The 27,935-nt window shown below is 47.2% G+C and overlaps 1 protein-coding gene across 1 annotated transcript in view; it reads left to right on the forward strand.

The window, feature by feature from the left end:
• The first annotated feature begins 6,110 nt into the window (after positions 1-6,110).
• The window catches only part of LOC132502448 (forkhead-associated domain-containing protein 1-like), a 96,255-nt gene continuing 74,430 nt past the window's right edge, over positions 6,111-27,935 (forward strand). Inside the window, exons 1-2 of the mRNA XM_060118342.1 lie at positions 6,111-6,203; positions 10,395-10,544. Coding sequence (XP_059974325.1) covers positions 6,111-6,203; positions 10,395-10,544 — 243 coding nt within the window. The remainder of the gene's footprint in view (positions 6,204-10,394; positions 10,545-27,935) is intronic.

Below are 27,935 nucleotides of genomic sequence, written 5' to 3' on the forward strand. Positions count from 1 at the left end.
ATTTCCAGGAATTGGGCCAACACCCACTTTTTTTTTTTTTTTTTCTGTACGCGGGCCTCTCGCTGTTGTGGCCCCTCCCGTTGCGGAGCACAGGCTCTGGACGCGCAGGCTCAGCGGCCATGGCTCACGGGCCCAGCTGCTCCGTGGCATGTGGGATCTTCCCGGACCGGGGCACGAACCCGTGTCCCCTGCATCGGCAGGCGGACTCTTAACCACCGCACCACCAGGGAAGCCCCACCACCCACTTTTTGACCTTTATGGTCAGCCTCGGAAATGTCCTGGTGCTGGTGGGTGTGTCATTTCGCTCATGTATTACAATGAGCCTGTAATGAGGCTCCAGTTCCCCAGGAAGACGAATCTTACGCCCCCTTGGACCTAGCCGATTCTAACCAGTTTATGCTGTATCCTCCACGGCTATGTCCTTCTTTTAGAGAGGACCTGTTTCACGTGGGCAAGGACAAGCCAAGGGCAAGAGAGTCTGCGTGGAGTGAACAGGGGATTGTGGGGCTGGGCAGGGTCGGGGGTCTGGGTTTTTATTGCAAGGGTGTTGGGAATCCAGTGGAGTTTTTTAAGCAGAAACTGACATGTCTAGAGACCTGAAGAGGATGGGACCACTCACAGACGAGGGGAGGGAGAGAAGCAGGTGACAGGGCGGAGGCAGTGAGCCTCGGAGGGGCACATCACTCTGAAAGCAGCCAGCGCGTAGCAGGAAAGATGCCCACAGCTGTAGAAGCCAGGCATCGCATTGAGTCGCACGTGAATCCCCATCTCTGTATGAATCTGTGCTTTCCTTCTGCCTCACTCTGCAACTTAATCACACCCACACCCACCCCCTGCTGCCCCCAGGTTTCTGCTTATGCTCCTCCCTCACTTGGGATGTCCTCAGATATTTTCTGAGCACCTCCCCCAGGCTAGGTGCTCTTCTGGGCACCAGGAATGTAAGGATGAACTCGCTGCTCCTCACCTTCCTCCCGTATGTCGGCCAGTGAAACCTCATCCAAGCATCGAGCCTGTCTCAGATCCCACCTTCTCCGATCACAGACTCGGACAGACCTGGGTTGGGATAACGCTTGAGATGGGCTGGACCCACTCAAAGTGTGGCAAGCCCCAGAGGGATTTCCAAGTAACTGAACTGTGTCCTGGAGGCAAAGCTCATTTTTAAACTGAAATTCTGGAGCATTTTGGGCTTTATTACATAGACATTCTTGATTGATACCTACCACTAAAACTGGGCCTGATGTTCTTTCAAGAAAAGAACCGTAGGAGATAACCCAATACCACTGCATTTATGCACCCTTCTTCCCACTTTTATTCAAAATGATACTACAATGCAAGAGGGAAGAGATATGGGGAGATATGTATATGCATAACTGATTCACTTGGTTATAAAACAGAAACTAACACACCATTGTAAAGCAATTATACTCCAATAAAGATGTTTTAAAAAAATGATACTACAGTAATGGAGTAGTTATCTATTGCTGCATAACAAGTTACCCCAAAATGTAATGGATAAAACCCCAACCAATATTTATTATCTCACCCAGTATCTGTAGTTCAGGAATTTGAGCGGGGGGTGACTTAATTCTCATGAGTTGCAGTCAAGATGTTGGCTGGGGCATCAGTCATGTCATCTAAAGCCTCGGGGGGAGCCGGAGGATCCCCCTTCAGAATGGCTGCTCATGTGGCTATTGGCTGGAGGCCTTAGTCCCTCAGCACACATGCTTCTCTCTAGGGCTGCTTGAGTGTCCTCACGACACAGCAGTTGGCTTCCCCCAGAGTGAGTGATTGGAGAGAGAGCAAAGAGGAGGCCACAGTGTCTTTTATGACCCAGCCTGAGAGGAAACAGTCCGTCATTTCCACAGTATCATATTGGTTACCCATGGCAGCCCTATTCAGGGTGGGAGGGGCTACACAGGGCATGGATTCTAGGTGGTAGGGATCATTGGGGCCATTTTGGAAGCTGGCTGCCGAGAAAAATAATAGGCGCCATGGAACAAACATAATTTAGCCACTTTGTGTTCTTGGGACATACCGCATCATTTGACCCTTACAATAACTCTGTGTGGGACAGACAGTGGGAGGTGAAATAGCTTGTCCAAGACCAACAAGATAATAAGTGGTAGAGAGGGGTCCAAACTCAGAGGACTGTGAAACCAACCACCCCATCAATAGTGTCCAGCAGTGCCCTCTGCCACACGCCCGTCTCCTGGCCTCTGGAGAAGAATTCCTGGACCTTCCCTGTGCTGGACCTTTGTTCCCCAGGCCCATGGTGTGGCCTCTCCTCCCAGCTTTGCCTGGCCTGTGCCCTCAAGGGGCCCCCAAAGGCTTCTCCTCTCGCTGCTGCTGACTGCCCCTCATTCTCACTGAAGCCGCAAACCCAGTTCTGTGGACTTCGCTCTCATTCCCATTCCTGCTCTGGGACCCTTGGAAAAAGCCTCCCCAATTGTAGGCAGTCAGCGGTGGTGGCCTGGACTTGGAAGGTCTTTTCCAAACGTTGGCTGACAGCCACGGTGTTGCCAATAATCCTTCCTGCCTCTTTGACCTCCATGAGTCTTTTGTTTTGGTTTGGTTTGGTTCTTTTACAGAGATGGTGTCATCTTTGCAAAGAGACGTGTTAGTAAAGGATGGTCAAGTTCAACAACTACAACAGGAGGTGAATCAACTGAAAAGTGAGAACAAAGAAAAGGATCACCAGCTCGAAGCCCTCAGCTCCAGAGTGAGTGTCGGGTCATCAGCAAATTGTAGCTGCGAAAAGCAGACACAGTGGAGTCACATGACACACGGTGGTGAGATGAGGCCGGTGCCTAAGGACACAGGGAGGCTAGCTGCTGGGCACGTGGCCAACTTCTCTGAAGCCTTTCAAAGGACAGCATGTATGTGGCTCAGAATAAGCATAATAGATTTTCAAATCAAGCAAACATTTTCTAACCACTATTATAAATTAGTTTGTTTAATCCCAGCAACAAACCCACGTATGAGCATATACTGCCATTACAAAGTTTAACATTAAACAGAATACGATCTCTCTGTGAGCACGGATGACCACACAGCTGCATCATGGTCCCAGCACCACTGGTTCTCATAATTGTCTTCAAAGCAGAATGTCTGAAGATCCAGATGCAAACACGTAGACTCTCATTTCTTCCTTAGACTTTAGTGTGTAGAATGTCTCTATGGAAGATGAACGTGGTAGGCAAGCAAAGAGCTTTTTCCATGTAACTGACTATTTGCAAATCTTGTCTTCAATGCTAACTTTAGAATCCTGCCTCTATAGGATAAGATTTCTCAGTATTTGCATGATGTGCCTGTTTCTGTGAGTCAAGGTAAAACCTCAAAGCTTTCATCTCAGGTGGCAACTCAGAGATTCCCAGAGGTAACCCAATAGCTAGGTCTGCATGGGGCTGGGGTGAGAACAGATCTTGAGGTTCCAAGGAAAAGGCACAATAAGTAATACCTAGTACATAGTACCATACCCAGTTTGGAGCTGGTGAAAGGCACTGCACGAGCTTTGGGATCAGACAGACCAGGGTCCAATCCCAGAGCTTTCTTTCATTGTAAATTATTTGGCCTCCATTTCCCCATTTGTGAAATGGGGATGACAAAATCGTTTTCCGAGAAGTGGGAGGCTGGTTTTAGTTGTGCTCTTCTGCCTCTGCCCCGGGTCGGCTGCCTGGCCAAGCCCTCTGCATTCGTTTCTCCCAAGCAGAGTGTCTTCCCAGGCATGTGCTATAGCTGTTTAATGTGGTGTGTGTGTGTGTGTTTGTGTGTGTGTGTGTGTGTGTGTGTGTGTGTGTTGGGGACGGGAAGGGGATGCAGAGCTGGTGCTAAGTAGAAGGAATCTGCAAAGACAGCACCTGCTTGGCTCTTCTAACTCCTGAAGTGCATTTGGATGATTTATGTCCCCGTTTCCCCTTCCTCATTGACCTTGGAATGAGGTCCCTTCTCTTCTAGACTGTGCTGGCCAATAGCACAAGGGCTCGTCACCACCAAGGGTCGTACTCTTGTGAACATTTGGGATGCCTTTTTTTTTAATGACATACATCATGTGTGTTACTTTTAGAAAAATAAGTAGATGACATTGAAAAGAAAAAAGTAAAAAGAGAGGAGAGGAAATGCTACCTTGAGAAATCAGTGTTAATATTTTCATGTATTTTCTTCCAGTCTTATTTCTATATATTGCCTAGAAATCAATCAATCAATCATTTTATAGTGAATTTATTCTATGCACATTTTTAAAATTTTTAAATACTTACTATTATCCCGTGCTAATAAATCAACGCTCTTATCATTCGTCTTAAAAGCTACATACTTTCTCCTGGATGTACCCAGTGTTATAAAGTGGTCTGCTGTTCTAAACAACACTTGGGTTGTTTCCTCATTTTTTTTTTTCTTCCACGGTTACTGACAATTCTGTGAAGAGCATCCTTGAAACTACAGATTTACTTATTTCTCCAGTCATTGTCCTTAAGGTACATTCCTAAAGGGGGAATTGCTGGGTCAAAAGAAGGCACATCCATCCTTATGCCCTTAATGCCTGTTGCCAAGCCGCCCTCGGCCAAGACAGCTCCCTTTACCCCTCCACACCAGTCGGGGCAGTTGTGTCTTTGAGATGCAACCTGCACAAAAGCCCTAAGATGGACCCCAGCTCTCTGGCTAGGCCCCCTCCACCCTCACTGGTCACAGCGTGAAAATATCCCAATCCCTGCCCCCTAAGTACCCAGACTCTACAAAGCTGGATTTCCCCTGCAGTGAAGTTTGCTGGCTTTTGAAGAGGAATTTAGATGCTCTATTCCTCAGAACTCATGAGAGGGGTGAACTGGGAAGGACTGCAGGATCCCGTGCTCCCATCACACAAATGGTCTCGCCTCTCAGAATTCAGAGGTGTGATTGGGTTATACAGCAGGAAACACTCCTGGGCGTGAACACAGGTACTTGGGACCCCCAGCCAAGCCCCCTGGCCTTGTCCTTTTTCTCCACAGTGCTCAGTGCTGAAAGAAGAGTTACAGAAGGAAGATGCCCAAAAGGAGAAGTGGGAAGCCCAAGAGAAAGAGTTAAAACTCTGCAAAACCGTGCGTTGAACCTCCTGACCCCTAGGTGTCCACTGAAAGCCTAGATTGTGGCCTTGAGGGTTTTGGAGGGGTTCCTTGGCCCATTAGCTAGCACAAGCTCTGGGGCTTTCTGGGTGTTTGTCTGTTAATGTAGTCTCCTAATTCTTTGGTTTGCTGGCCTCAAAGAGATGGGTGAAAAGACCATGGAAAACATACTCTCCCCAGATTTTCTGGGCAGTTGGCTCAAGGCCCCTCATCAGGTTTCCCCTGGGGAAAGGGACGGGAGGGGGCCACCGTATGCTGCTAGAAATTCACCGTGGTCCCTACCCCTGACTTGTGATGCCCAGACTTTCATGATCCACTGTCACAAGTTTTAGCACAGCCCTGAGCACTGTTATTAACACAACTCTTCTTGAAGTGTTTTTGCTTAAATACATTCAATTTTACAATAATTGATAAAAACAAAATAAAAAGCAAATGTATCACTGGCCTTGTATGGAAGGTGAACATAAAAATTTATAAAATGAAAAGATGACCACTAAATGTAAATGTTCACCCCCTGTACTGGCCCGAACCCTCGTGCACATCACCAGGCATACGTTTTCCATCCGTTGGGAAGGACGGTGCCTGGGACGGGGGGAGGAGATGTGTGCTCTTCTCTCTGTCAGGAACACACTTCTCTGCCTCAAATGAGAAAAAAGAAAAATGTCATTGTTCTTTGCTTCCAAACTGTGCCCATTGTGTCTTCCAAACAGCCCTTATTTAGATTGAACTCAAAAATATACCCCAAGGAAAGAGATTCTAATGAGTGGATAGGTATCTTGTACTGTTTAATCCAGGATCCATGCTGATCTTCAAAAGAAACTCAAATTTTCCCTCACCCAGCCCTTTCATTGCATCCGTTGAAAGAAAGTCTACTTTGCCTCAAAGATGTGGAATTGTCCCCCAAGGGAAGGAATGAAGCGAATCCCAGACTAGGTTTCTGCCTTAATGAACCAGATGAAATGAGTTCTGAAGTTGACTTCCCTGTTGTTGGAACTCTTTCAGCAAATCCAGGACATGGAAAAAGAAATGAGGAAGCTCAGGGTGGAGCTGAAAAGGAGCAGTACCGAGCAGAGCCTGATCTCTATGACGCTGCAGGAAAAGAGCAAGGTATGGCAGGGACAGGTCGGCCTGGGAACCACTCTGGGGCAAGCACTCCACCTGCATCATCTCTGTTCATCCTCACAATGACCCCATGCGGTCTATACTGGTATTAACCCCACTTTACAGTTGGGAAAACTGAGGCTCACAGAGGTGAAGGAAGTTATCCAAGTTCACTTGCATAAAGTAGTTGTGGCAGAACTTGAATCCAGGTCTGCCTGACTCCAAAGCTCCTATGTGTAACCACTACCCTAGACTGCCTTCAGATCTTAATTGTCAAATTATCTAAGAAAGAATTGATCCATTAAATCAAGTTTGCCAACGATGTTGTTCCAACTTAAATTCTCATATTTATTTTTTTTGTCTTTTTGTTCCATCATTGAGAATGTTTTTAAAAATCTCAACATGTTTGTAATTTGTGTGTTTCTTCTTTTAATATGAACGATGTTTGCTTTATATATTTTGAGGCTGTGTTACTAGGTGCATATGAATTTAGAATCCTAATACTTCCTGTAGAGCAAAACTTTAGATCATCATGAAATGTCCCTTTTCATCTCTAGTAGTGTTTCTCCCTTAACGTCTCCTTTGTCATTTAGCTTCATCACTGGCTTTCTGTTGGTTAGAGTTTTCATACCATATCTTTTTCATATGTTCTCTGTCAATTTGTGTCTTAAGGTTTAGACATATGCCTTCAAATAGCGTATCATTTTTACAAAATCCAGTTTGACAATCTTTGACTTTTAGTCCATTTATATTATGTAATTACTCATGTACTGGGGTTTAAATCTACCTTCTTGCTCAATACCAGTTGTACCATCTGTGTTATGTTCCTTTCTCTCCTTTCTTGCCTCCTTCTGAGTGGATGGTTTTCTCTTATTCCACTTTCCCCCTCTACTAGCTTGGAAATATTTCACTTTTTTACTCTTTTTTAGTAATAGTAAGACAATAGCATTCATCCTTGACTCACCAAACTCACACATTAATTAAGTTTTTCACTCTTCTACTATTCTCTTAGTAGTCATCCTGAAGACTACAATATGCATTATGTATTTATTTATTTTTTTTGCGGTACGCGGGCCTCTCACGGTTGTGGCCTCTCCCGTTGCGGAGCACAGGCTCCAGACGCACAGGCTCATTGGCCATGGCTCACGGGCCCAGCTGCTCCGCGACATGTGGGATTCTCCCGAACCAGGACACGAACCCACGTCCCCTGCATCGGCAGGCGGACTCTCCACCACTGCGCCACCAGGGCAGCCCTGCGTCCTTCACTTCCCCAGAGGCACTAGTAGTTGGTGATCCTGCCCTTCTCCTGGACAGTGCCGTGAGCTTCAAGCACCTTCACTTCACTGACCCCCTCCAGGTTTATAAGCCATTGCTGTCATGTTCTAAACTCCTCTTGATACTTGAAACCCCACAAGACATTATTAGGGTTTTGCTATAGTCAGTATCATATCCACACATGACCCTTACTGTTGCTCGTCTTTTCTGCATCTCTGATCACCCACCTGGGTTCATTTTTCTTGTGTCTGAAGAATAGCCTTTAATGTTTTCCCTCATTGTGGCTCTGCTGATGGCAAATTCTCAGATGTGCCTGTGTGTCTGTCTGGAGATGTATATTTAACCTTCATTCTTAAAACACATTTGACTGCGTATTGAATTCTACAATGGCAATTCTTTTCTTTCAGCACATTAGATACAGCATTAGATATGTCACTATTGTCTTGTGGCTCCTATTATTTCTATTTAGAAGTCATCTGTAAGCCTAACTGTTGTACCTTTGCATAATCTGTCTTTTTCTCCGGTTGCTTTTAAGATTGTCTTTTCCCTTGATTTCCAGCAGTTTTATTATGGTTTATCTAGGTGTGGATTCAGTTTTATTTACCTCGTTCAGAGTTCGTAGGGGCTTCTTGAATCCCTGGCTTAGTGTTTTGCCTTAGTTCAGGCGCTTGGGCTCTGTACCACACAGGCCGTGGGGAGCTACTAAGGCTTCTGAACAAGTGACTGATGCAATGACATTCGTGGACAGTAATCAGGGTGAAAATGATAGTTACAATTTCTCACGTACTAGGAGTTTCCTTGAACATTTCATCTCTTCATCTTCACAACAGCGCTGTGATCTAGAAATCATCCTCTCCATTTTACAGATGAAAAAGTCAAGGCTACTAGTTACTAGTAAAGTAACTAGCCCAATGGCACAGTCAGTTTTGTCTGACTCCAGGTTCGTCTGACTTCAGTGACCCTGGCGTAGCAAACAGCCACATGCTACTGTTTACACTGAAATTAATGAAAATTAAGTAAAATTTTTAGTTCAGTTCCTCCGTCACACCAGCCCCATTTCGAGTGCTCGATCCCCAGATGTGCCATGTGGCTGCCATATTAGACAATGAGCCTCGCTCATTGTACCTGTACCGTTGCAGAAAGTTCTGTTGGAAAGAGCTGCCTTACAGCTGGGTAACTCTCACAGTACCGTTAAGATTGCACTGGAAGAAACTAAACTCGAGGCGAGGAGGCCACTTGTCACAGTCCAGCTTGCATGTGAGAGGGGTTGGAGGACAGGAATGAGACCCCCGAGTGTGAGAGAGGGAGCAGGGTGGCTGTTGAAGGTGACTCTGAGGCTTGGGGACGGGAACGGGGGCTGTTCATGCACAGCACAGATAAGGGCAGAGTCCAAGGCTGGACTTGGCTTTTGCAGCACATGAAAAAGGCTGCTGACATAGAAGTCAGAGCATGTTTAGACCTGGGAGAAAACTAACGCCGAGAGAGCTTAGATGACTTTTCCAAGGTAACAGAGCTGGGTAGAGGCTCTTCCACTGGACCACACTACTCAGAAGAAAGCTCTTAAGGGCTTTTCTGGGTCTTTTATTACATCCCTGTGATCCCCCTCTTCAGATCCCTAAAAAAACATCCTGTGAATTTGTTTCAGCACAAAAACTTTCCATTTATTTATGAGAGTTTGCCTCATTTCCTGTTAGTGCCAGGGCCCAGGGCTCAGCAGGTGCATCCAAGAACTGAGCAGCTGCGAGGCCTACACTGGCCAGCCAACGGTAGCATGGAGCACGCCCAAGCTTACCGTGAGTTGACTATTACCCAAGCAAGGGGGGAAAAGTAGGCAAGCTTCTCCACTTTAAACACCTTCCTTTGCAGGCTGCAATTCTTAATAGACATTGCTTTGGCAAGCCTCCAGAGAGGTTACCACCAGTGAGTGTGCTCAAAGTGGTGACGACAAACAGTTATGATAATAAACCCAATCATAACATTTCCAAGTACCCATTCCGAATTATTAGAACGAGACTGTACAGCAGACATTCCCGTCCACCTTTCATAGGTTACAACAGTACTTAACAGAGCCCTTAAGCACTCTTCCAAACATTGAATCCCCACAATAACTCTATGCAGTGATACTAGTATCATCATCCCCATTGGACAGATGAGGACACTGAGTCACGGAGCAGTGAAATAACTTTCCCAGTGTCGTACAGCTTGTTAGGGACTGAGCTGGGATGGGAGTGTGCGGTAGAACATAGTTGAGCCCCGGGTGCAGAGCTGGGCCCTTTCCCATAGGGGGCAACCCCCTGTGAGTTTGCCTCCACCCTCTGCATGCCTGTGACCCCTGCTGCTGGGCTGCAGCTGTCCCTACCCCTCAGGGACTCCCCCACTGCCATTAGCACCCCCAAAAGAGTTTCCCCAGAAGGCATGATGATCACATTAGCAGGAAGCCCTCGGTTTCATCATCCTTTCAGGTTGAAGAGAAGCTTCGGCAGGATTCCAGAAGGAAATTGCTTCAGCTGCAAGAAATGAGGAACAGAGCAAACCTCATTAAAGCCAATTTGGAAAGGGCAGTAGGTCAGGTAGGCGTGCTGCAGAGCCACTAACCGGGCCCGTGCTCTCCACGGAATCCCGCACCCAAGCGGCTGGCAGGGATGAATGAGGAGGAAGACGGCCTGCCTTTGTTCACCCGCTTATTTTCTATACGAAGAAGTGTCTAGAAAGAACTAGAGCTGAGATTCTATCTAGATATAGAGTCTGAGCTCTTAACCACGATGCTCTACAACTTCGCTATTAGTTTCTAAGCTAAGCATCATTTTTCTGTGTTTTGAAGAAAGTTTCGTGAACCTTTGTCCCGCCCCCAAAGGTAGTGGAAATGACTCCTGTGTTAGTCCTGTCCCCCATCAGCTGCAGTTCCCCTTCCCCTCATTTCAGATGAAGATCAATAGTTCTCGGGAAACTCAGCAGTATTTGCTGCAAGAAGAGTTATGGCAGCATCTGGCAGAGAAGGAGAAGCTGACCGAGGAAAGGCTACAGCAAGAGAAGCTGAAAGCCAGAGTCAAGCGGCTAATGGCAGAGAAATCGGTAAGGTGGTCCCCGTCCTTCTCTTTACTACTGGAAACTGATGAAATGGGCTTTCCTATGAGAAACAGAGGGCACGTACTTAGATGGAGGAATCTCAACAACTCCTTGTTGGGAACTAAATTAATTAAAGAGGGTGAATGATGTAGGAGGAATTAACATGAAGCTTGAATCCTAAAACTCAGAGATCAACTTGAAGATCAACTTGAAGAGGCAAGGTTATTGAAATGTCTAGAAATGGTACTTTGTTTATATACCGCAGCTGATTTTATTGATACAAATCCCAGTCGTTACTGCGGGTCCTGGTTTGTGTCTAAGTGTGTGCAAGACCAACCAATAGTATTTCAGTCTTTCTCTTCATGCATATCAGGGGAAACACATGGCCAAAACTGCTACTTACTTTTCCAGAAACCAGCCAATTAGAGGATACTTTACAGTGGCACCTCTCAACTCAAAGGTGTCCACGGATCATATGGGGATGTTGTTAAAATGCAGATTCTGACTCAGCAGGTCTCGGGTGGGGGGAGCCTGGGATTCTGCATTTCTGAACAGCTCCCAGCTGGTACCAATAGCACAGCTCTGCAGACTACATTTTCAACCACAAAGTCTTAGAAGAAATTTTTCCCCAAGTTGGCCGATAAGAACCACCTGGGGCTTCCCTGGTGGCTCAGTGGTTGAGAGTCTGCCTGCCAATGCAGGGGACACTGGTTCATGCCTCAGTGCGGGAGGATCCCACATGCCGCGGAGCGGCTGGGCCCGTGAGCCATGGCCACTGAGCCTGCGTTTCCGGAGCCTAACACAGAAACTAACACACCATTGTAAAGCAATTATACTCCAATAAAGATGTTAAAAAAATTAACTCTATCAAATTATTCTTTAGTATCTTTCCAGTTCTTCCATTATTGCTTGGGTTATTCTTCTGGATGTAGAAAATCATAATGGAATGCCAAGTGAGTTTTTTTCTTTTGTTTTATTTCAGCCTCAAAATGGCCTTTCCAGCCCAGGGTCCATCATGGCCACTGAGAAGTTATGGAAAACGGATGTGGCTGAGGCTTTAGATCTTAGTGAAAAGCTGGTAGGTATACCCAGCATCAGTCCCCTCCTGTCCAAACCTGCGTGCCCTGCAGATAGTTTAAACATCAACTCCACATACATGTTTAGTTGTTACAGTAGCTCCACGAGACCCGTCTCCTATCCCAGCATGGGCTGGAAATTTCAGAGCCCAATTCCTTGCAAGACTGGGTAGTAAGAATGAATGTTTATGTCTGTTGTCATTCCCCCTCCACCCCTCCCCCCAATTTGCAAAAAGGCATACTGTAAATGGATGCGGGGTAAAATGAAAGTCGTAGTAAAAGCCCCAAATGCACTCATTTGCAAAGCATGTGTTTCTTCTCTGCAACTGCAGAAAATGAATGAAACAGAATTAGATGTTTGCCTCCTCAAAGTGGCCACCAGCGGTCTTGGGCCAGGCCTCTTACCAGTGAAACACTTTCTCGTAGTACTTGGATATGAGCAAAACCCTCGGGACTATGATGAACATCAAAGATATGTCAGGTCACGTGTCGATGAAACACCTCTCCCCAGAAGAGAGGGAGAGAGTCTACCAGCTTCGACAAAGAGACCTGTACCTGGTGTTTGATAAGATCACCCTACTCAAGAACCAGCTGCAGAGAAAAGAAGAGCTTTTGAGACGATACGAGAAGGACATTGAACAGCTCAAGTATGGCCCGTGTCCCCGGCAAAAGGCCCAGGCCTCCATTCTCCAAGCTAAACCTCGGGGCAGCTGCAGACCCGTAGGGACCAGGACAAGAGGACAGAGGCCTGGGTGTGGAGGGGGGCAGGCGGGATGGTGACTCAGGGCCTGATGGACCCAAGTCTCTGGGCAAGAAACAGCAGTTAAAGTACCCTACTGTTAAGGAATAAGGTGCACCTTTTATAAATGTGTCTGATGTTTCACCATGTGTGTGTTTTTCGTAATTCCATCCTATTTTCAGTGGTATCCGTTCCCCCACCCTCTCTGGAAAATTGGGAGGGGCTGGTAGCATAACCGTTGCCCCCTTCATGCTGCACGTCCACAGCCAATGGGCTATTTACTCTGCCCTCTAGTCCCCACATCTTCAGCCTTCCCCCCACTTGTAAGGAAACCGCAAAGCCAGGAATACATGGAAGTGTTCTGAGGATCTCCCAGGTCGGGAGCATTGGTGGTGAGTGAGAAAGATGAGGAGAAAAGAGCCTTTGTCTCTCCTGTGTGCTCAGGCAGAGCAAAGTGTCGGTTCAGATGTACCAGCCACAGGTGGCAAAGCTGAAGGACGACATCTCCAAAGAGGCCGAAGGAAAGGCGCTGCTGAAGGAGGCCCTGGTGCACATGGAAGAGCGGCTGCACCAGGAGAAGAAGGTCACCAGGGCGATCAGGCAGCAGAAGGTGGGAGGCCCCTGCTCGGAGCAGAGCCTCTGAGGCTGCCGCTCAGCTCCCTTTAGAAACAGCCAGCTGAGGTCCCGGTGGGATCCAGGCAGCACAGAATGCATTCGCTCATTGCAAAGGAAGGTGGCAGAATAGCTTTAGCGTTAGGCAGACTTAGGTTTAGACTCTTGTTCTGCCATTTACTGTGTGACTTCAGGCAGCTTTTTTTTTTTAACATCTTTATTGGAGTATAATTGCTTTACAGTGTGGTGTTCGTTTCTGCTGTGTAACAAAGTGAATCAGCTACATGCATACGTATATCCTCAGATCCCTCCCTCTTGCGTCTCCCTCCCACCCTCCTTATCCCACCCCTCTAGGTGGTCGCAAAGCACTGAGCTGATCTCCCTGTGCTATGCGGCTGCTTCCCACTAGCTATCTATTTTACATTTGGTCGTGTATATATGTCCATGCCACTCTCTCACTTCGTCCCAGCTTACCCTTCCCCCTCCCCATGTCCTCAAGTCCATTCTCTACATCTGTGTCTTTATTCCTGGCTGCCCCTAGGTTCATCAGAACCTTCTTTTTTTTTTTTTTTTTTTTAGATTCCATATATATGTGTTAGCTTAACCTCTCTGAGACTCATAGTCTAGCTTGCCTCTATTTTTTTTAACTTTCTCTTTTTTTAATTTAATTTTTATTTTATATTGGAGTATAGTTGATTTACAGAGTTGTGTTAGTTTCAGGTGTACAGCAAAGTGATTCAGTTATACATATACATATATATATTCTTTTTCAGATTCTTTTCCCATATAACTTATTACAGAATATTGAGTAGAGTTCCCTGTGCTATACAGTAGGTCCTTGTTGATTACATATTTTATATATAATAGTGTGTATATGTTAAACCCAAACTCCTAATTTATCCCTCCCCACCACAGTTCCACTTTGGTAACCATAAGTTTGTTTTCAAAGTCTGTGAGTCTCTTTCTGTTTTGTAAATAGGCTCATTTGTATCATTTTTTTTAGATTCCACATATAAGTGATATAATATGATATTTGCCTTTGTCTGAATTACTTCACATAGTATGATAGTCTCTAGGTCCATCCATGTTGCTGCAAATGGCATTACTTCATTCTTTTCTATGGCTCAGTAGTATTCCACTGTATATTTGTACCACATCTTCTTTATCCACTCCTCCATCGACATTTAGGCTGCTTCCATGTCCTGGCTGTTGTGAACAGTGCTTTCTGAGACTCATAGTCTAGCTCGTCTGTATTTTTTTAACTTTTGATAATTCGTGTATTTTATCTTGTTCTTTCTATCCAGATAACTCTTTTTTCTACCAGTTTTATTGAGACATAATTGACCCACAGCACTGTACTGAGCTTAAGGGTGTCCAGCATCATGATCTGACTTCCCTGCCTCCTGCAATGATGACCACAATCAGTTGAGTGAACAGCCCGAGTGTTTTTAAAGGTGGCGCTTCTGATTTTCATTGTTCTGCCAGGTGCCAGGGATACACCGAGGAATAAGCTCTCTGAGAATAAAGATTTGGGTTTGCTCTTCTGAGTAGCCAGAATAGTACTCCAGTCTTTCTGACTTGGGGCTGTGTATTTGTACACGCATGCTTGCGTGTATGTGTGTACATGTGAGTATGTGCTGTGTGTTGGCATGTGTGTGTATTTGCATGTGTGTGTTTGTTGCCTGCATGAGCTCTAAGGAGGCCAAGGTCATAGAAGGGTGCCCTTCTCCTCAACCAGGAGGTGATGGTCAGATAGTTCCTTGCAGAAGCCTGCCCTCCATCCTGCGAACCTTCCAGGCAATAGGTTTCCAGACAGCAGGCTCTCTGGCTTAGAGCCCCAGAAATGAAAAGTGGCTGTCCTGCTCTGAGGGAGCCTGGATGTGGTGTTTCCAGTGCTCACTGCTGTGAATTAAACATCACAGGCCTTAGTCTGCATGTGTCATGGGGCTGCCTCAGGCAGAGGACAGTTTCCTTTCACACCAAGCAATGCCAGGGAGAGCTGGGCCAGTGACAGAGTTGTGACTTTCCCTTTGATGTGCCCTCTGGAGAGCTCACCCCTCTCCGACATGCCCCCCCCCAGGGCTTGGCAGACTAGGCCCCAAAGTAGAGACACCAGACCACAAAGTGGGACAGAGAAGGGCCCAAAAAAAGCCATTGTCATGTACTGAAAACCTGAGGATTTACATAATCAGGCTTCACATGCATTATTCATGGGCTGCCTCATTCATACACAACGCAAGGGACATGCCAGCCTGTTTGTCAGGAAGAAAACAATAATACATTTTAAAGTTTTGCTGGATCCTAAAGCGCACTTGTATACATCTGTCTTGGCATCCGTTCCTTCCAGGGAGTATATCTTCGTTGTCTTTAAGCAGAAATGAACAGAAAGTTGAATTCCTCTTTTCTAAGTTTTACACTTAGTATTTTCACAAGGAGCCTTAGTTTTTTAGCCTTCTGTTTAAAACTTTGAAACTCTTCACCCGTTCACAGAGGTGGCAAGGTTGAAGCACTGAGATGAAATGACACACCTTAAGCTTCAGAATTGCCCCCCCCCAAAAAACCTGGAGTGTGTAGTTTTAATGTTTGACCATCTCTTCACCAAGCAGACCTTTCAAGAATCAAAAGTCCTATTTCCACACTAATATCTCTGGCTGTGAAAATGAGACTTGGTATAAGATGCTGGGCCTTCACAGCGACTGGGCCTGTGGCTCTGTCCATGTGGCAGAGGGACGGGAACCGCGGCCCAGGCCGTGCCCACTCGAATCCACATCCCACATCCCTCGAGAAGCCGGCAGTGTCTCTCAGAGTTCAGAGGCCAGATTTGGAGTCAAACAAATAGGGGTCAAGCCCCACCGCTGCCCCGAATGACCCTGAGTAAGTGGCTTGACCTCTGTATCGCAGGTTCCTCAACAAAGCAACCAAAACTGTTAGCAAGGGGCCTACTCCGTGGGGCAGTGGGAGGGTTAAATGGCAAAATGCCTGCAGTGCCTGGCACATCACAAGCCCCGTGTCTAAGGGGGAAGAATAGGCAGCTCATGGATGGGTGGGGATTCCTCTATTTCTTTCAGGGAGCTTCCTGCCAGCTGACGCCTTCCCTGGTCCTCCCAAAGCCGCCAGCTCTTATGGGACGCGCTCTTCTCTTTGGTGAATACGACTAGGGCCACGGCCAAGAAAGGACCCAGATACCTTTTGTGAAAGGGCTAAGGCTGGGATTTTCAACAGGAAATTTTTAAATGCACAGAAGTTGCCACTTGGGAAGCACGCAAGCCCTTTCTTAGGGCTTGAAGTGGAAGAAAGGCTGAAGGGCACCGGCTGCTTCTGGCAGGAGAAGCCGCTCAGCTATCCTGCCAATCGAATCTCCAGCCAATCAAGTGCTGCCTTGGGGGCATGACCACCACTTGGTCTTGTGGTCTCAGCCAGGAATACCCCCTAACCTTCCCTCTGCTTAATTAGCTCAGATCCCTCTTCTTTAAGATGAGAATAAAAATGGCACCTAGGTCGTAGCCTTCCCAATGGGAGCTTGTATACAAAAGCCTTAGCACATAGGACCACAAAGCATACACGCTCTCCTACCATCGTCATTAACCTCACTATTTTCTTTAACTCACTATCTTCCAAGATTTCCTTGGGCCCAGGTATTCTCAAGATTCTGGCTTCCTCCGTGCCACTTCTGTGTTTTGTTTGTTTGTTTGTTTGTTTTTCCTGTACACGGGCCTCTCGCTCTTGTGGCCTCTCCCGTTGCGGAGCACAGGCTCCGGACACGCAGTCTCAATGGCCAAGGCTCATGGGCCCAGCCGCTCCGCGGCATGTGGCATCTTCCCGGACCAGGACACGAACCCGTGTGCCCTGTGTCGGCAGGCGGACTCTCAACCTCTGCGCCACCAGGGAAGCCCCACAATTGGTAGATGTTGTGTAGGAGGAGCGTGGGATGGGAGGGGCTTGGGGTGGTGCTCTTCCGCCCACAATGATGAAGTAGAACCATGTGGCCAGGCCTATGCAGCATACGGATAGAAGAAGGCTAAAGAAAAAGACCCTCCCCCACCCCCTTCATCACATCCCAGTGAGTTCAGTAAAGTTCAGGAAAAGCAGGTGCACAGGGGCCAGGCTCTGCCCTTCAGTGCCCAGCTGCCCACTGACGGAACTTAATCCAGGAAGGAATTTTGCAGCAATGTTCAAACTGGGGTTCCCTGGAGCCTTTGGGTGCCATGGAAAGGTGTGACTCTCAAAGCACACACACCTTTCTCCCGCCAGAGAAGCTCTCCATTATCTTATACCCCAAGTTCCTCATGGGATTTTGCTTGGATAAACGGTTCTGCAAAAAAAGAGGTGGGGGATGGGGTGGGAGAGAAGAAGGCTGTTGGTTTAAAACTAACCCCTGCTTGATAAAATCTGAGAATTTGGATAGTGATTGTCTCAACTGAGTTTGTGATAAATACTGAGTGGCTGCAGGCTCGAGGCCTTCTCCACGGAAAACGCCTGGAGGGCAACTGTCAGTTCAATACGGGCCCATCAGCCTTCACGGACATTCCTCTGAGGGTAGAGTTAGCATCCTTCTGGGAGAATGGAAGAGTCTTGTAAGCACCTATGCCCTGTCCCAAAAGACAGCCTTATTTCCTCCCTGAGTTTTGTGACCACCCGGTAGGGTTGCCAGATTTAGGGGAAAACAAACAAACACAAAACACGATGCCCAGTTAAATTTTAATTTCAGATAAACAACAAAAGCTATTCAGTATAAATGTCCTAAATATTACACGGGGCATATTCACACTCACAAATTTGTTGGCTTCATTCTGAAATTCAGATTTAACTGGGCATCCTGTATTTTATCTGGCAACCCCTCCAACATTTACTGAGCACCAACTAGACACCAAGCAGGGAGGTTCTGAACCAGGTGTCGCAAGGTGGCAGCCCACAGATATATTCCATTTGGCTCATGGGATTTTTTTTTAAGTTACATTTCAAAATAGGGCAGTTTCCTGGAATACTCTGGATTTCCAGCTTCTCTGGGAAACTTGGAAGATCTGGCAACCCTAGGCCCACAGACCCACAAGCCACCATCACAAGCCTCCATCTTCCAGGCCCCTTAGAAAGGCGCTGGGCTCGTGTGTTTGCTGCTGTCCACCGCCACCCCAGCTCACTTCACCCACTTCTTTTACTTTCCTGGCCGCTGTAGGAATCAGGTTGGCGACCCCAGTGGATGCTCAGGGCTCTAGGAGAACGTCTCCTTCCAGACACCACTGCACATTCACCTGCGGAGTGTCAGTCTGCAAGGGAGACCCCAGTTCCCTCTCACTTTTGTGTCTCCAGTGCCTAGGGGATGCTCTTTCTTTGATGAGCTGCCCCTGAGGTGCAAGGTCTTGAGCAGATCAGGGTCAGCAATAGTAATCAAACCCCAGGGGAGCGGCAAGCTCCAGGGTTTCAGTGATGCTGGCTTCCCAACAGGCCCCTGTAGTCCCTGCCAGGGAGGTTAGCCACTGGGGCTTTCAACATTTCCACTGGGTGGAAAGCCACTGGCCATCTACAGCCTCTTCCACTGATCTAGGAGGCTCTGCTTCCAGCTAAAGCAGATCTGTCCTCCAAGAAGAATACAGTATCCTTCATAGCCTTCTTGGTTGACCACCTCCTTCTCTGCTGGAATCTGGAACAGAGATTCCCTAAAAGGTGCAGCAGGACAGTGTAGCGTTGCCCCAAAGCCACACCCCCTTCTGCAGACCTCTATCCTCACCTCCTCACCTAGGAAGGCTCAACATTCCATCCAAATGGGTAGCATCTGAAAGTTGAGAAAAATCCATCTTTCTCTGATGCAAAAGGCAAAGAAGAACATAAGCTAAATTTGGTCAATATTCTTTCTGTGTTAAAGAGACGAATGTTCGTAGAGCTGATGAAGAACTCGAAGATGCAGAACTCACATTTCCAGGTGAGCCAGAAGAGAGAAGAGAGAAAACCCTAGAACGTCAGCAGGAAGCCCAGTTGACAGTTATCCCACATCTATTATGTATTGAGCATTTGGCATGTGCCGGGCACAGAGCCAAACACTCGACGTGCAGTATCTCTTTTAAGCTTCACAACAACCCTATGGGGTGGGTGTTGTTATTATACCCAATTGACAGATGAGGTGTCTGAGGCTCAGAGACTTTCTTTGTCCAGAGCCACACAGCTCAGTAGGAGAGCTGGGAATCAGTGCAGATCTGACACCCAGGTGAGTGCTAGCTTTTCCTCCTTTAGGTTAGAAACCTCCAGGTAATAAACCTGATACATTTCCAGTGGCATTTCTCTGAAATTTCCAGGAAGCATCCTCTAGAATTCTCTTCAAAGTTGAGAATTAAGACTATGAAATCTTGAACATGTTGAAACATTGCCATTGACAAATCAGCCCTGGAACTGCAATTAAGCCAGTCCACGTTCCCACTTTGCAGACAGTAGAGGCGAGCTCTCAGGAAGCTAGAAAGCCAAACACATTTTGGTTGAATATGAGAGAGGAGACATTCAAGTTTGATAAAAGGCCACAGTCATGCTGAGGCAACCAAATTATCATGGGAAGAAATGAAGATATTCTAGGTGAGGGATATATTTGGAAAATAGAAGCTTCTTAACCAGCATCCTTGTGCTAAGACCAGAAGGTGGTTATTCCCCAGAACAGTATGTTAAGAGGATAGAGAGCATCCTGAGGGCCCCACTTGATCTGAGACGTTTGCCACCCTGCAAAGTGGAAACGACTGGAAGTTTGTTACTTATTCACTCACATATATGACTGAGCTGGGAGGAGGCAGAAACTGCCCCACATCTAGGTTTTGTCTGAGGACCACCTGGGGATGTGAAATGGCAGAGGAGATATTGGGATGGGCCCCGGATGTTGTGGGAACATTGTGCTTCTCTGAGATGTGAGACCCCCTGGAACTTCACGCTGCCTCTGGCTTTAACAGAAACGGGGCAGATGGTGCTTCGGCTAAGAGCAAAGAGCCAGCTTCCCATTCTCCCTGCCCTCCAGCCTGAGCTTAGAAGTTTGGTGTCTAGGATCTCGTCAGTACAGAAAGGTTTCCTCCAGGTTCCTTGCCAAGTGTAACTTGGGTGACTCCTTCCCCAAGAGTGGGCCTTGGGCTTCCCTGGTGGCGCAGTGGTTGAGAGTCCGCCTGCCGATGCAGGGGACACGGGTTCATGCCCCAGTCTGGGAAGATCCCACATGCCGCGGAGCGGCTGGGCCTGTGAGCCATGGCTACTGAGCCTGCGCATCCGGAGCCTGTGCTCCGCAACGGGAGAGGCCACAACACTGAGAGGCCCATGTACCGCAAAAAGAAAGGGGGGGGGAGGGGGCTTTTTTAAGGATATAGGGGTGAGTGCCTCATAAAAACTGGGAGCTGAAAGAGAGCCTGGCCTCGAAATAGAACTGGTAAGCCATCAGATCTCAGGCATCATCTCTTTTACACACACACAATCATGCGCACACGCACACACAGGCCGTATCTCCTCCCTGTGTCTCTGTGTGGCTCCCCTGATCTCTGCTCTCTCCAGTCATGTGACAGGATGGAATGACCTCACGGTCCCCCAGTTCAAAGGACCAGCCCAGGAAGCAAGTAGCATCTTAGAGCCCATAACCCCAAATCCTGGGAGTGACCATCTTAAAAGCCCAGCCCGTGCCAAGTGCCCGATCAGCTATGACCAGGGACAGAGTCACACACATGGCTGCCTGGATCCAGGAGTAGTGCTCAGAAAAGGGTTAGACAGACCCCCTAAAGTATGCTGCATCTTACCCTCCTAAGACATCAGAGACATAAGGCATTCAGTTCAGTAACAGCTTTTCGAGAGAAAGTCCATCCCAATGAAATTGCCTATAATCAGAAACTCCTGGTTCAAAAAAAGATGCAAATGTCAGAAGAAAACGTTATCTGTGTACCTGGAAGAGTGTACACCAAAATGTGAATAAGGTTACCTGTGGGTAGTGTGATAATGGTGGATCATTTTACCTTCATTTTGCTCACGTCTATGCGTGTATATAAATATTTTTTACAACAAAGATTTTATTTTGAGTAAAAAAAAATGCCATTTGAGAAATATTTGGGGATCTCCCTACAATTATTGAGTTTGGGCATTTGTTGCTCTTGCTTGTTGTAGGTTGGAGCCAGAAAAGGCACCCCAAAGATGGACCAAGGAAGGGAGATGCTGAAGAGAGAAGTGTCTAGCAAATCCAGCCAGAGCCTTCTGTTTTCTAAACCTGATGGAAGGAACTAGAAACGTCGTCCCGCTGGGCCTCGCGTGATCCTCCGTGAGTCAGTGTAACTCTTCTGCGTCAAACTACTAAGATGCTTTTTTAGGACATTAAAGGTTGCTACCGTAGTGTGTTGCTTCCTAGACTGGTATTTTGCACAATACTGTATTTTGGAGTGTGTGAGGAGAGGGGTTCTTTTCACAGATATTATGAATGTAAACGTATGCAGGCGTATGAAGAATATGTTTGAAATTCAGAATCCTAGGCCTGGTAGATGCAATTATGTGTTTGGGTAGTGACAAACCCAAATGTCACACCTCCAAGGAGCTCTGAGAAGCCCGCAGTTGAGAAAACCCAGGGCGTGTACTGGGGCCACAGGACAGAATGGTAACCTCAGGGCTGTTGGGGCCATGGTATAGTGCATTTATATCTGAATTGATTATAATAAATGTGAACAGCAACCAGTTTTATCGCTTCCATAACAGTGAGTCATGTTTATATGGCGCTCTGCGGTGTTCAAAACACTTCTCGTCTAATCCTCTCTCAAGCCCTGGGAGGTAAATAGCGTTATGTTCCCCATTTTACAATGAGGAAGCTGAGGCCCAGAGAGGTTAAATGGCCCGTCTAAAGTCACACAGCCAGCAAATTCAAGAATTGGGTCTGGAACCCAAGTTTCTAACTCCATCTCACGCTGCCCATTCTGCCGCACCAAGACAGCCCAGTAGGTCAAGTCCCAGGCCATCAGGACAGACCAAGTACCCAGTCATCAAAGAACACACACTGCCCAGGTGGACAGACCCCTTTCCCGTGGTGTTTGAAGAGACCTTCATTTTTGCCTTCTCTCCAGCCATCTGTTCTCTCCCTGCCTTTCTTGTACGGCCAGAGACCACCAAACAAAACAGGAGGAAGAGCCAGAAGCCATGAATATCATTTATTTTTTATTTTTAAAAAGCCACAATAAAAGTATTTTGATATTTTAAAACCAAATGCATTCTTTATACTGATTAAAACTAGAAGGAAATGGGGAAAATGATTTGCATGATCTTCCACTAAAGGTACTTCTTACACAGTGAGAAGGGTGAGCATCACCTGACCCTAAAAATAATCTTGAAAATCCCAGCAGTTTTCCATAAAGAACATATTACTTATACTGTACCATATCCCCAAAATCCAAAACAGCAATCTCCAGCACCAGAAAAGATCACTTGGTCAGGCAGTAGTTAAGTAGCTGGCTCAGGTTTGGAAGCCAAATTGTGTGGGAAAAAAATACTTTGGTTGAATACAAATATTTGAATTTGCATAAATTAAATGTAATGCCTATGGGACTCCACTGTATTTGAGGTCTTTCAAAGGACGTGTTAATTTTTATCGTATCAACATTGTAACCCACAATGGCAATGTCCTTTCTTCACTCCTTGAACTAGATGGTTCTTTAGGTGTCTCCTCAGCCACACACCCCTTTCTCTGAGAATGCACATTCCCCAACCAGGTTTACCCTAACTACTGCTGCTCTCTTGGCCACACCTGACTGGCTGATCAGTAGATATTATACCCAAGCCAGACCAATCAGGTTTCTCTTCTAACCCAAGCTGGGCCAATCAGCACCTGTGCCCTTGATATTTGGAAGTGGGACACGGAGTTACCACACAGGTCATTAATGGCCCGGAGCTGAAAGTCTTGATGCAGTTCCCAGCTGGGGTGGCCATTTCTCCCACTGTGTTTGGAGAAACAAAGCCAGTCTTAGAAAGAGATGGCCAGGATAAATAAGCAACAGGTAGAGACAAGAAACCAAGACCCAGGGAATTCCCTGGCAGTCCACCCTGCACTTTCACTGCCAAGGGCCCGGACTCAATCCCTGGTCAGGGAGCTAGGATCCCATAAGCCACTCCGTGTGGCAAAAAAAAAGAAGAAGAAATCAAGACGACCCCCAGAGAGACAGTGCAGCAGACACTGCAAGCCCCTTAGTCATTGCCTCCCTCTACTGTATAAGCAGCACGCGAAATGCCCTCATTTCCCAGCCTCCCTTGCAGCTAGACCTGGCTGTGTTGTTCAGTTCTGGCTAGTGACATGCAGGTGAAGGCCCTGGGCAGGGCTTCCCTTCTGGAATTAAAGGCAAGGCTTTGCTAGGAGAAAGTTTTTCTCTTTGTCCCTTTGCCTTGTCTCCTTTTCCTCTCCTGGAGCTCAGACTTGGAGCTGGAGCAGCCATGTTGGGGATCACCAGGTAACAAGCAAGAGACCAAAGCCCAACTCAAAGGACAGTGGAGTGGAAAGACATGAAAAGCCTGGGTGGGAGCCTAGTGGCATCACTGTGCTCTGCACTGTTCCTGAACTGCCTACCTCTGTACATCCTGTTGTATAAATACATCAATCCTATCAGTTTCAGCCACTGTAGTCAGATGTACCTGTTTGTGCTGTGGAGCCAACCACTCAAAAGTTAGTGACTTAAAATGGCAACTATTAGTTCTCAGGATTCCAGGCGTCAAGCTGGCCACTTGTACTGGCCTGGTTGGTTTGGCTGGGGCTAGTTTAGGGTGGCTTCGTGTACAGGCCAGCCTGGTCATTGCCAGGCAAGCTGAGTTAGGACAGTGGGTCTGAACTGGGGGCGATTTTGCCACCCAGGGGGCATTTGGCAATGTCTGGACACACTTTGGTTGTTAAACTGGGGTGGGGGTGATACGATCATCTCGGGGTAGAGGCCAGGGATGCTGCTAAACATCCTGCAGTGCACAGAACAGCTGCCCACAACCAAGACTTATTTGATCCAATATGTCAATAGTACCGAGAATGAGAAACCCTGGTCTAGAAAGGCCTCAGCTGGGACGTCTGATTCTGCCTGGTGTGGTCCCTCATCACCCAGCAGGCCAGACCAGGCCACGTGTGGTGGGTACAGGTTTCCAAGAGCAACAGGAGAGAGAAAGCCTCAAAGCACACTTTCGAAGTCTCCACCTGCCATGTGTTTGCCAACATCTCATCAGACAAAGCAAGCCACATGGCTAGAGTTCATTTGGGAGGGGCTCCAGATTTTTACCATCTACCCACATCCAGGTTTCAGTTATTTAAAGCTGAAGGCAGCGCGCGCCCAGAGCGTTAACGGGCGGGGGCGGGGGTGTGCAGTTGGGAGGTCAACTGGGCCTCCTGGTAGCCTCCCTGAGTTCAACCAATCCAGTGAGGAGAAGCCGTGGGCGGGGCGAGCTCCGCTGCCAGAGCGGCGTGAAAAATTTCCCAAGGCAGAGCGAAAACCTTTCCTGAGCGACTGAGCATGCCTGCTGGTGAAAGGTCCAGCCCAACTTTCACCACATCCCAGACTCCAGAGGGACTTTTCTGAAACCCAGAGAATTGACCATGTCCTCAAACAGCTTAAAAATCTTCCATGGCTCCCCCATGCCTCCTCAGGAAAAAAAGATCACACTTCAGTGGGTTTTTTATGCTTCATCCTCAACCAATTTCTTCAGCCACGTCTCCCACTACTTTTGCAAGAACTCTTTTGCTCCACGGATGTTGAAAACTTGCAGCTTCTCATACATACCATGTTCTCTGTGCACACAGGTTCACCTAACTGCGATTCTCTGCCCAGGCCCTCTCTACCAGGATAATTGCATCTGTGCTTTCTAGGTCTATGAAGACAGTCATGCTTCATCCCTCTGGCATAGCTCTTGTTTTTTTTTTTTTTTTTTTTGCATCTTTGTTGGAGTGTAGTTGCTCTACAGTGGTGTGTCGGTTTCTGCTTTGTGGCAGGGTGAATCAGTTATGCATGTGCATGTGTTCCCATGTCTCTTCCCTCTTGCATCTCCCTCCCTCCCACCCTCCATGTCCCACCCCTCTAGGTGGTCGCGGGGCGCCGAGCTGATCTCCCTGTGCTGTGCGGCTGCTTCCCACTAGCTATCTGTTTTATGTTTGCTGCTGTATATGTGTCCATGGCATAGCTCTTCTTATTCTGTGTTGTGAATATACTCTATGTGCTCACATGTCTTATCTTCACTAGAATGTGTGCTACTTGAGGGCAGGGGTCTTGGCATATTTTACACCTGTATGGAACTCTAAGACCTACCAGTGTGCCTGGCACAGGATAATACTCAATAATTGTTTATTGAATAAATGAATGGATTATGAGCTCCATGAAGGAAAAAAAAAAAAAAAAAGCTTTAGGCATTCCAACTGATGCACAAAGTTGCCCTGATTCCTGATGACTTTCTGGTTCCTGGTTTCTTTCCTTGGAAAGGCCCATTCCAATGCCTGCCCTTGGGTTCCACTAGGACGTTTTGTATCACTCAAGATTCTCTGGTTGCAACCAACAGAAATCTCCTGTGGCTAACTTAAACAGAAAAGGAGTTTACTGAAAGGAAATGCGGAAGGTTAGAGAATCAAAGGGCAAGCAAAGCGGAGGAGTCTGGACAGGCAGGAGCCATCTTTTCTTCCCCATAGATGTCCCCTTTTTTCTTCAGCCGGTTTGAGTTTCTGTTATTTACAACCAAAATGGCATTTACTAAGACGCTCTGCACAGCCCCAACTGGTAGCTCTGAGAAGCTACCAGCGAACTTTCTTTCCCCTGACGTTGTACCAAGGGACAGCAAGGTACCTGCAGTCCCGCCCTAGAACTCCCAATCTTCTGATCCCCCAAGAAGCTAAGCCAAACAACTTCCTTCCACCCTTGCCAATGGGGGCCCATTTGGATTCGTGACTTTGCAGATAAGGTGCCCTTCTCCAGCAACTTGGCAGATCCAGCAGTGCCTGCTGTTGTGGAAACCGGGGTCATGAAGTGTCTACGGAAGAAAACAGCTTCCCCCGGATCCGTGTTGCAAAGTGTGTTCCTGGTAAGTGGAGTGGTTTCCAATTTTTTAGGGTCTTAGGAAGGAAAGCAATACTCTAACGATGAGAGGAAACCCAAAACCTGCTAATGCTAATGTTCTCCTCTTTTTTTTAATATAAATTTATTTATTATTATTATTATTTTATTAAATTTATGGCTGCATTGGGTCTTTGTTGCTGCGCCCTGGCTTTCTCTAGTTGTGGCGAGCAGGGGCTACTCTTTGTTGCGTTGCGCGGGCTTCTCATTCCACGGCCTTCTCTTGTTGCAGAGCATGGGCTGTAGGCATGGAGGCTTCAGTAGTTGTGGCTCGCGGGCTCTAGAACGCAGGCTCAGTAGTTGTGGTGCACGGGCTTAGTTGCTCCGGGGCATGTGGGATCTTCCTGAACCAGGGCTCGAACCCGTGTCCCCTGCATTGGCAAGCAGATTCTTAGCCACTAGGGAAGTCCATGTGCTCCTCTTTTTCATACTGAGTTTCCTAAGGCAGGAGTTAGGGAGCCAGTTGAGGGACGGTAAACTCTTTTGGCTTATTAGCTTGGCCTCATTTCCATCAAGATGCGCCGCTTGCCTCTGTCTGCTCAGTGTCCCGAGTTATCTGGGCCCACTCATGATCTTCTGTGCCTGCTTTTGTTTTTAAACATTTTTCTTTGTCCATCTGTTCCCCGGGAATCCACTGCAATGCCTCTGTCCTGCGGTGGGAAACATTAGCAGGCTCCTTGTTTGAGTTTCCTCTCATCACATTGCTTTCATTCCTAAGACCCTAAGATATCGGAGGCAGCAATTTTACCTCTGGCTCGACGTGGTCTTATCAGCACAGGTTAGAGTTGCCCTTTGACGGATAAATCTCTTTTATGGTTAAACAACCAGCCTTCATTCATTCCAACAGACACCAGGTACCTACTACGTGCCAGGGACTAATGATACTGTGCTAGACCTTGGGGCCTTAACCTTTGCTCCCCTTTCTTTTCATGGTCTAATCTGCTGCCCTCCTGCAAAGGAGTTGGAATAGTTAATTTAGTGGGTGTGTTGCCTGGGAGAGCTCACCTGGGACATTCCCAGCCTCTTTTGGCTTTCTATGAGATTATTGCTGGGCCTTCTCTAGAGAGAGCTGCATGCAGCAGTGACCCTCTTCTGGGAGTTTCTTTGTGCCTTTCAACAGTTGAAGTTTCATAGCTAATAATAGCCAGCTTTTTATAGCATCCTTGCCAGCCATCAGACCCTGCACTAAGCACGGTCCAGACGTGCTCAGTCCTCACTGTCTGGATCGCTCCGGTTTCACGTGTGAAAATGATGAGAAGTAAGTTACTTGCCCAAGAGCAGAAGCATCAGAGCCCACACTTCGTACTCAGCTGCTCCAATACAGCGTTTTCCTTGGTGAAGTCCAGGAACCAGCTTGTTATCTACTGGATGATGAGGGTCAGGTCAGCAAACGTTTTCTATAAAGGGTCATTTCCCTTTGTGAACCATGGGGTCATTGTCATCACTACTCACCTCTGCCATTGCAGCATTATGCCTAAACAAATGAGCTTGGCTGTGTCCCAATAAAACTTTATTTATAAAGATAGGCAGAGGGCCAGATATGCCAACCCATGTTAAACTCTCACGCAGACTAGATTGTTAATATCTGCATGGCTATTGTCTGCCACATGACTACCAGGAAACCAGCTGATCATCATCTCCATCACTTGTTGTGAGAGTGTTGTGAGCTTTTGCTACGTGCCACGTGCCACACACTAAACGAAACCCTTTACATACATTTTCTCATTTAATCCTCTCAAGTAGTCCAGGAGGAGAGGGCCATTCGAAAGGCCTCTCGAAAGGTAAAACAGGCTGCCCAAGGTCACCCCAAAGGGATTTTGAAACCCATATCCTAACCATGAGTTAGGAGGCAAATGTAAAGATGGGCAAAATGATGCAAATGTAAGAAGAAAATGTTAACTGTGTATCTGGAAGAGTGTACACC

Source organism: Mesoplodon densirostris, chromosome 2, assembly GCF_025265405.1.
Source record: "Mesoplodon densirostris isolate mMesDen1 chromosome 2, mMesDen1 primary haplotype, whole genome shotgun sequence".
Classification (NCBI taxonomy): domain Eukaryota; kingdom Metazoa; phylum Chordata; class Mammalia; order Artiodactyla; family Ziphiidae; genus Mesoplodon; species Mesoplodon densirostris.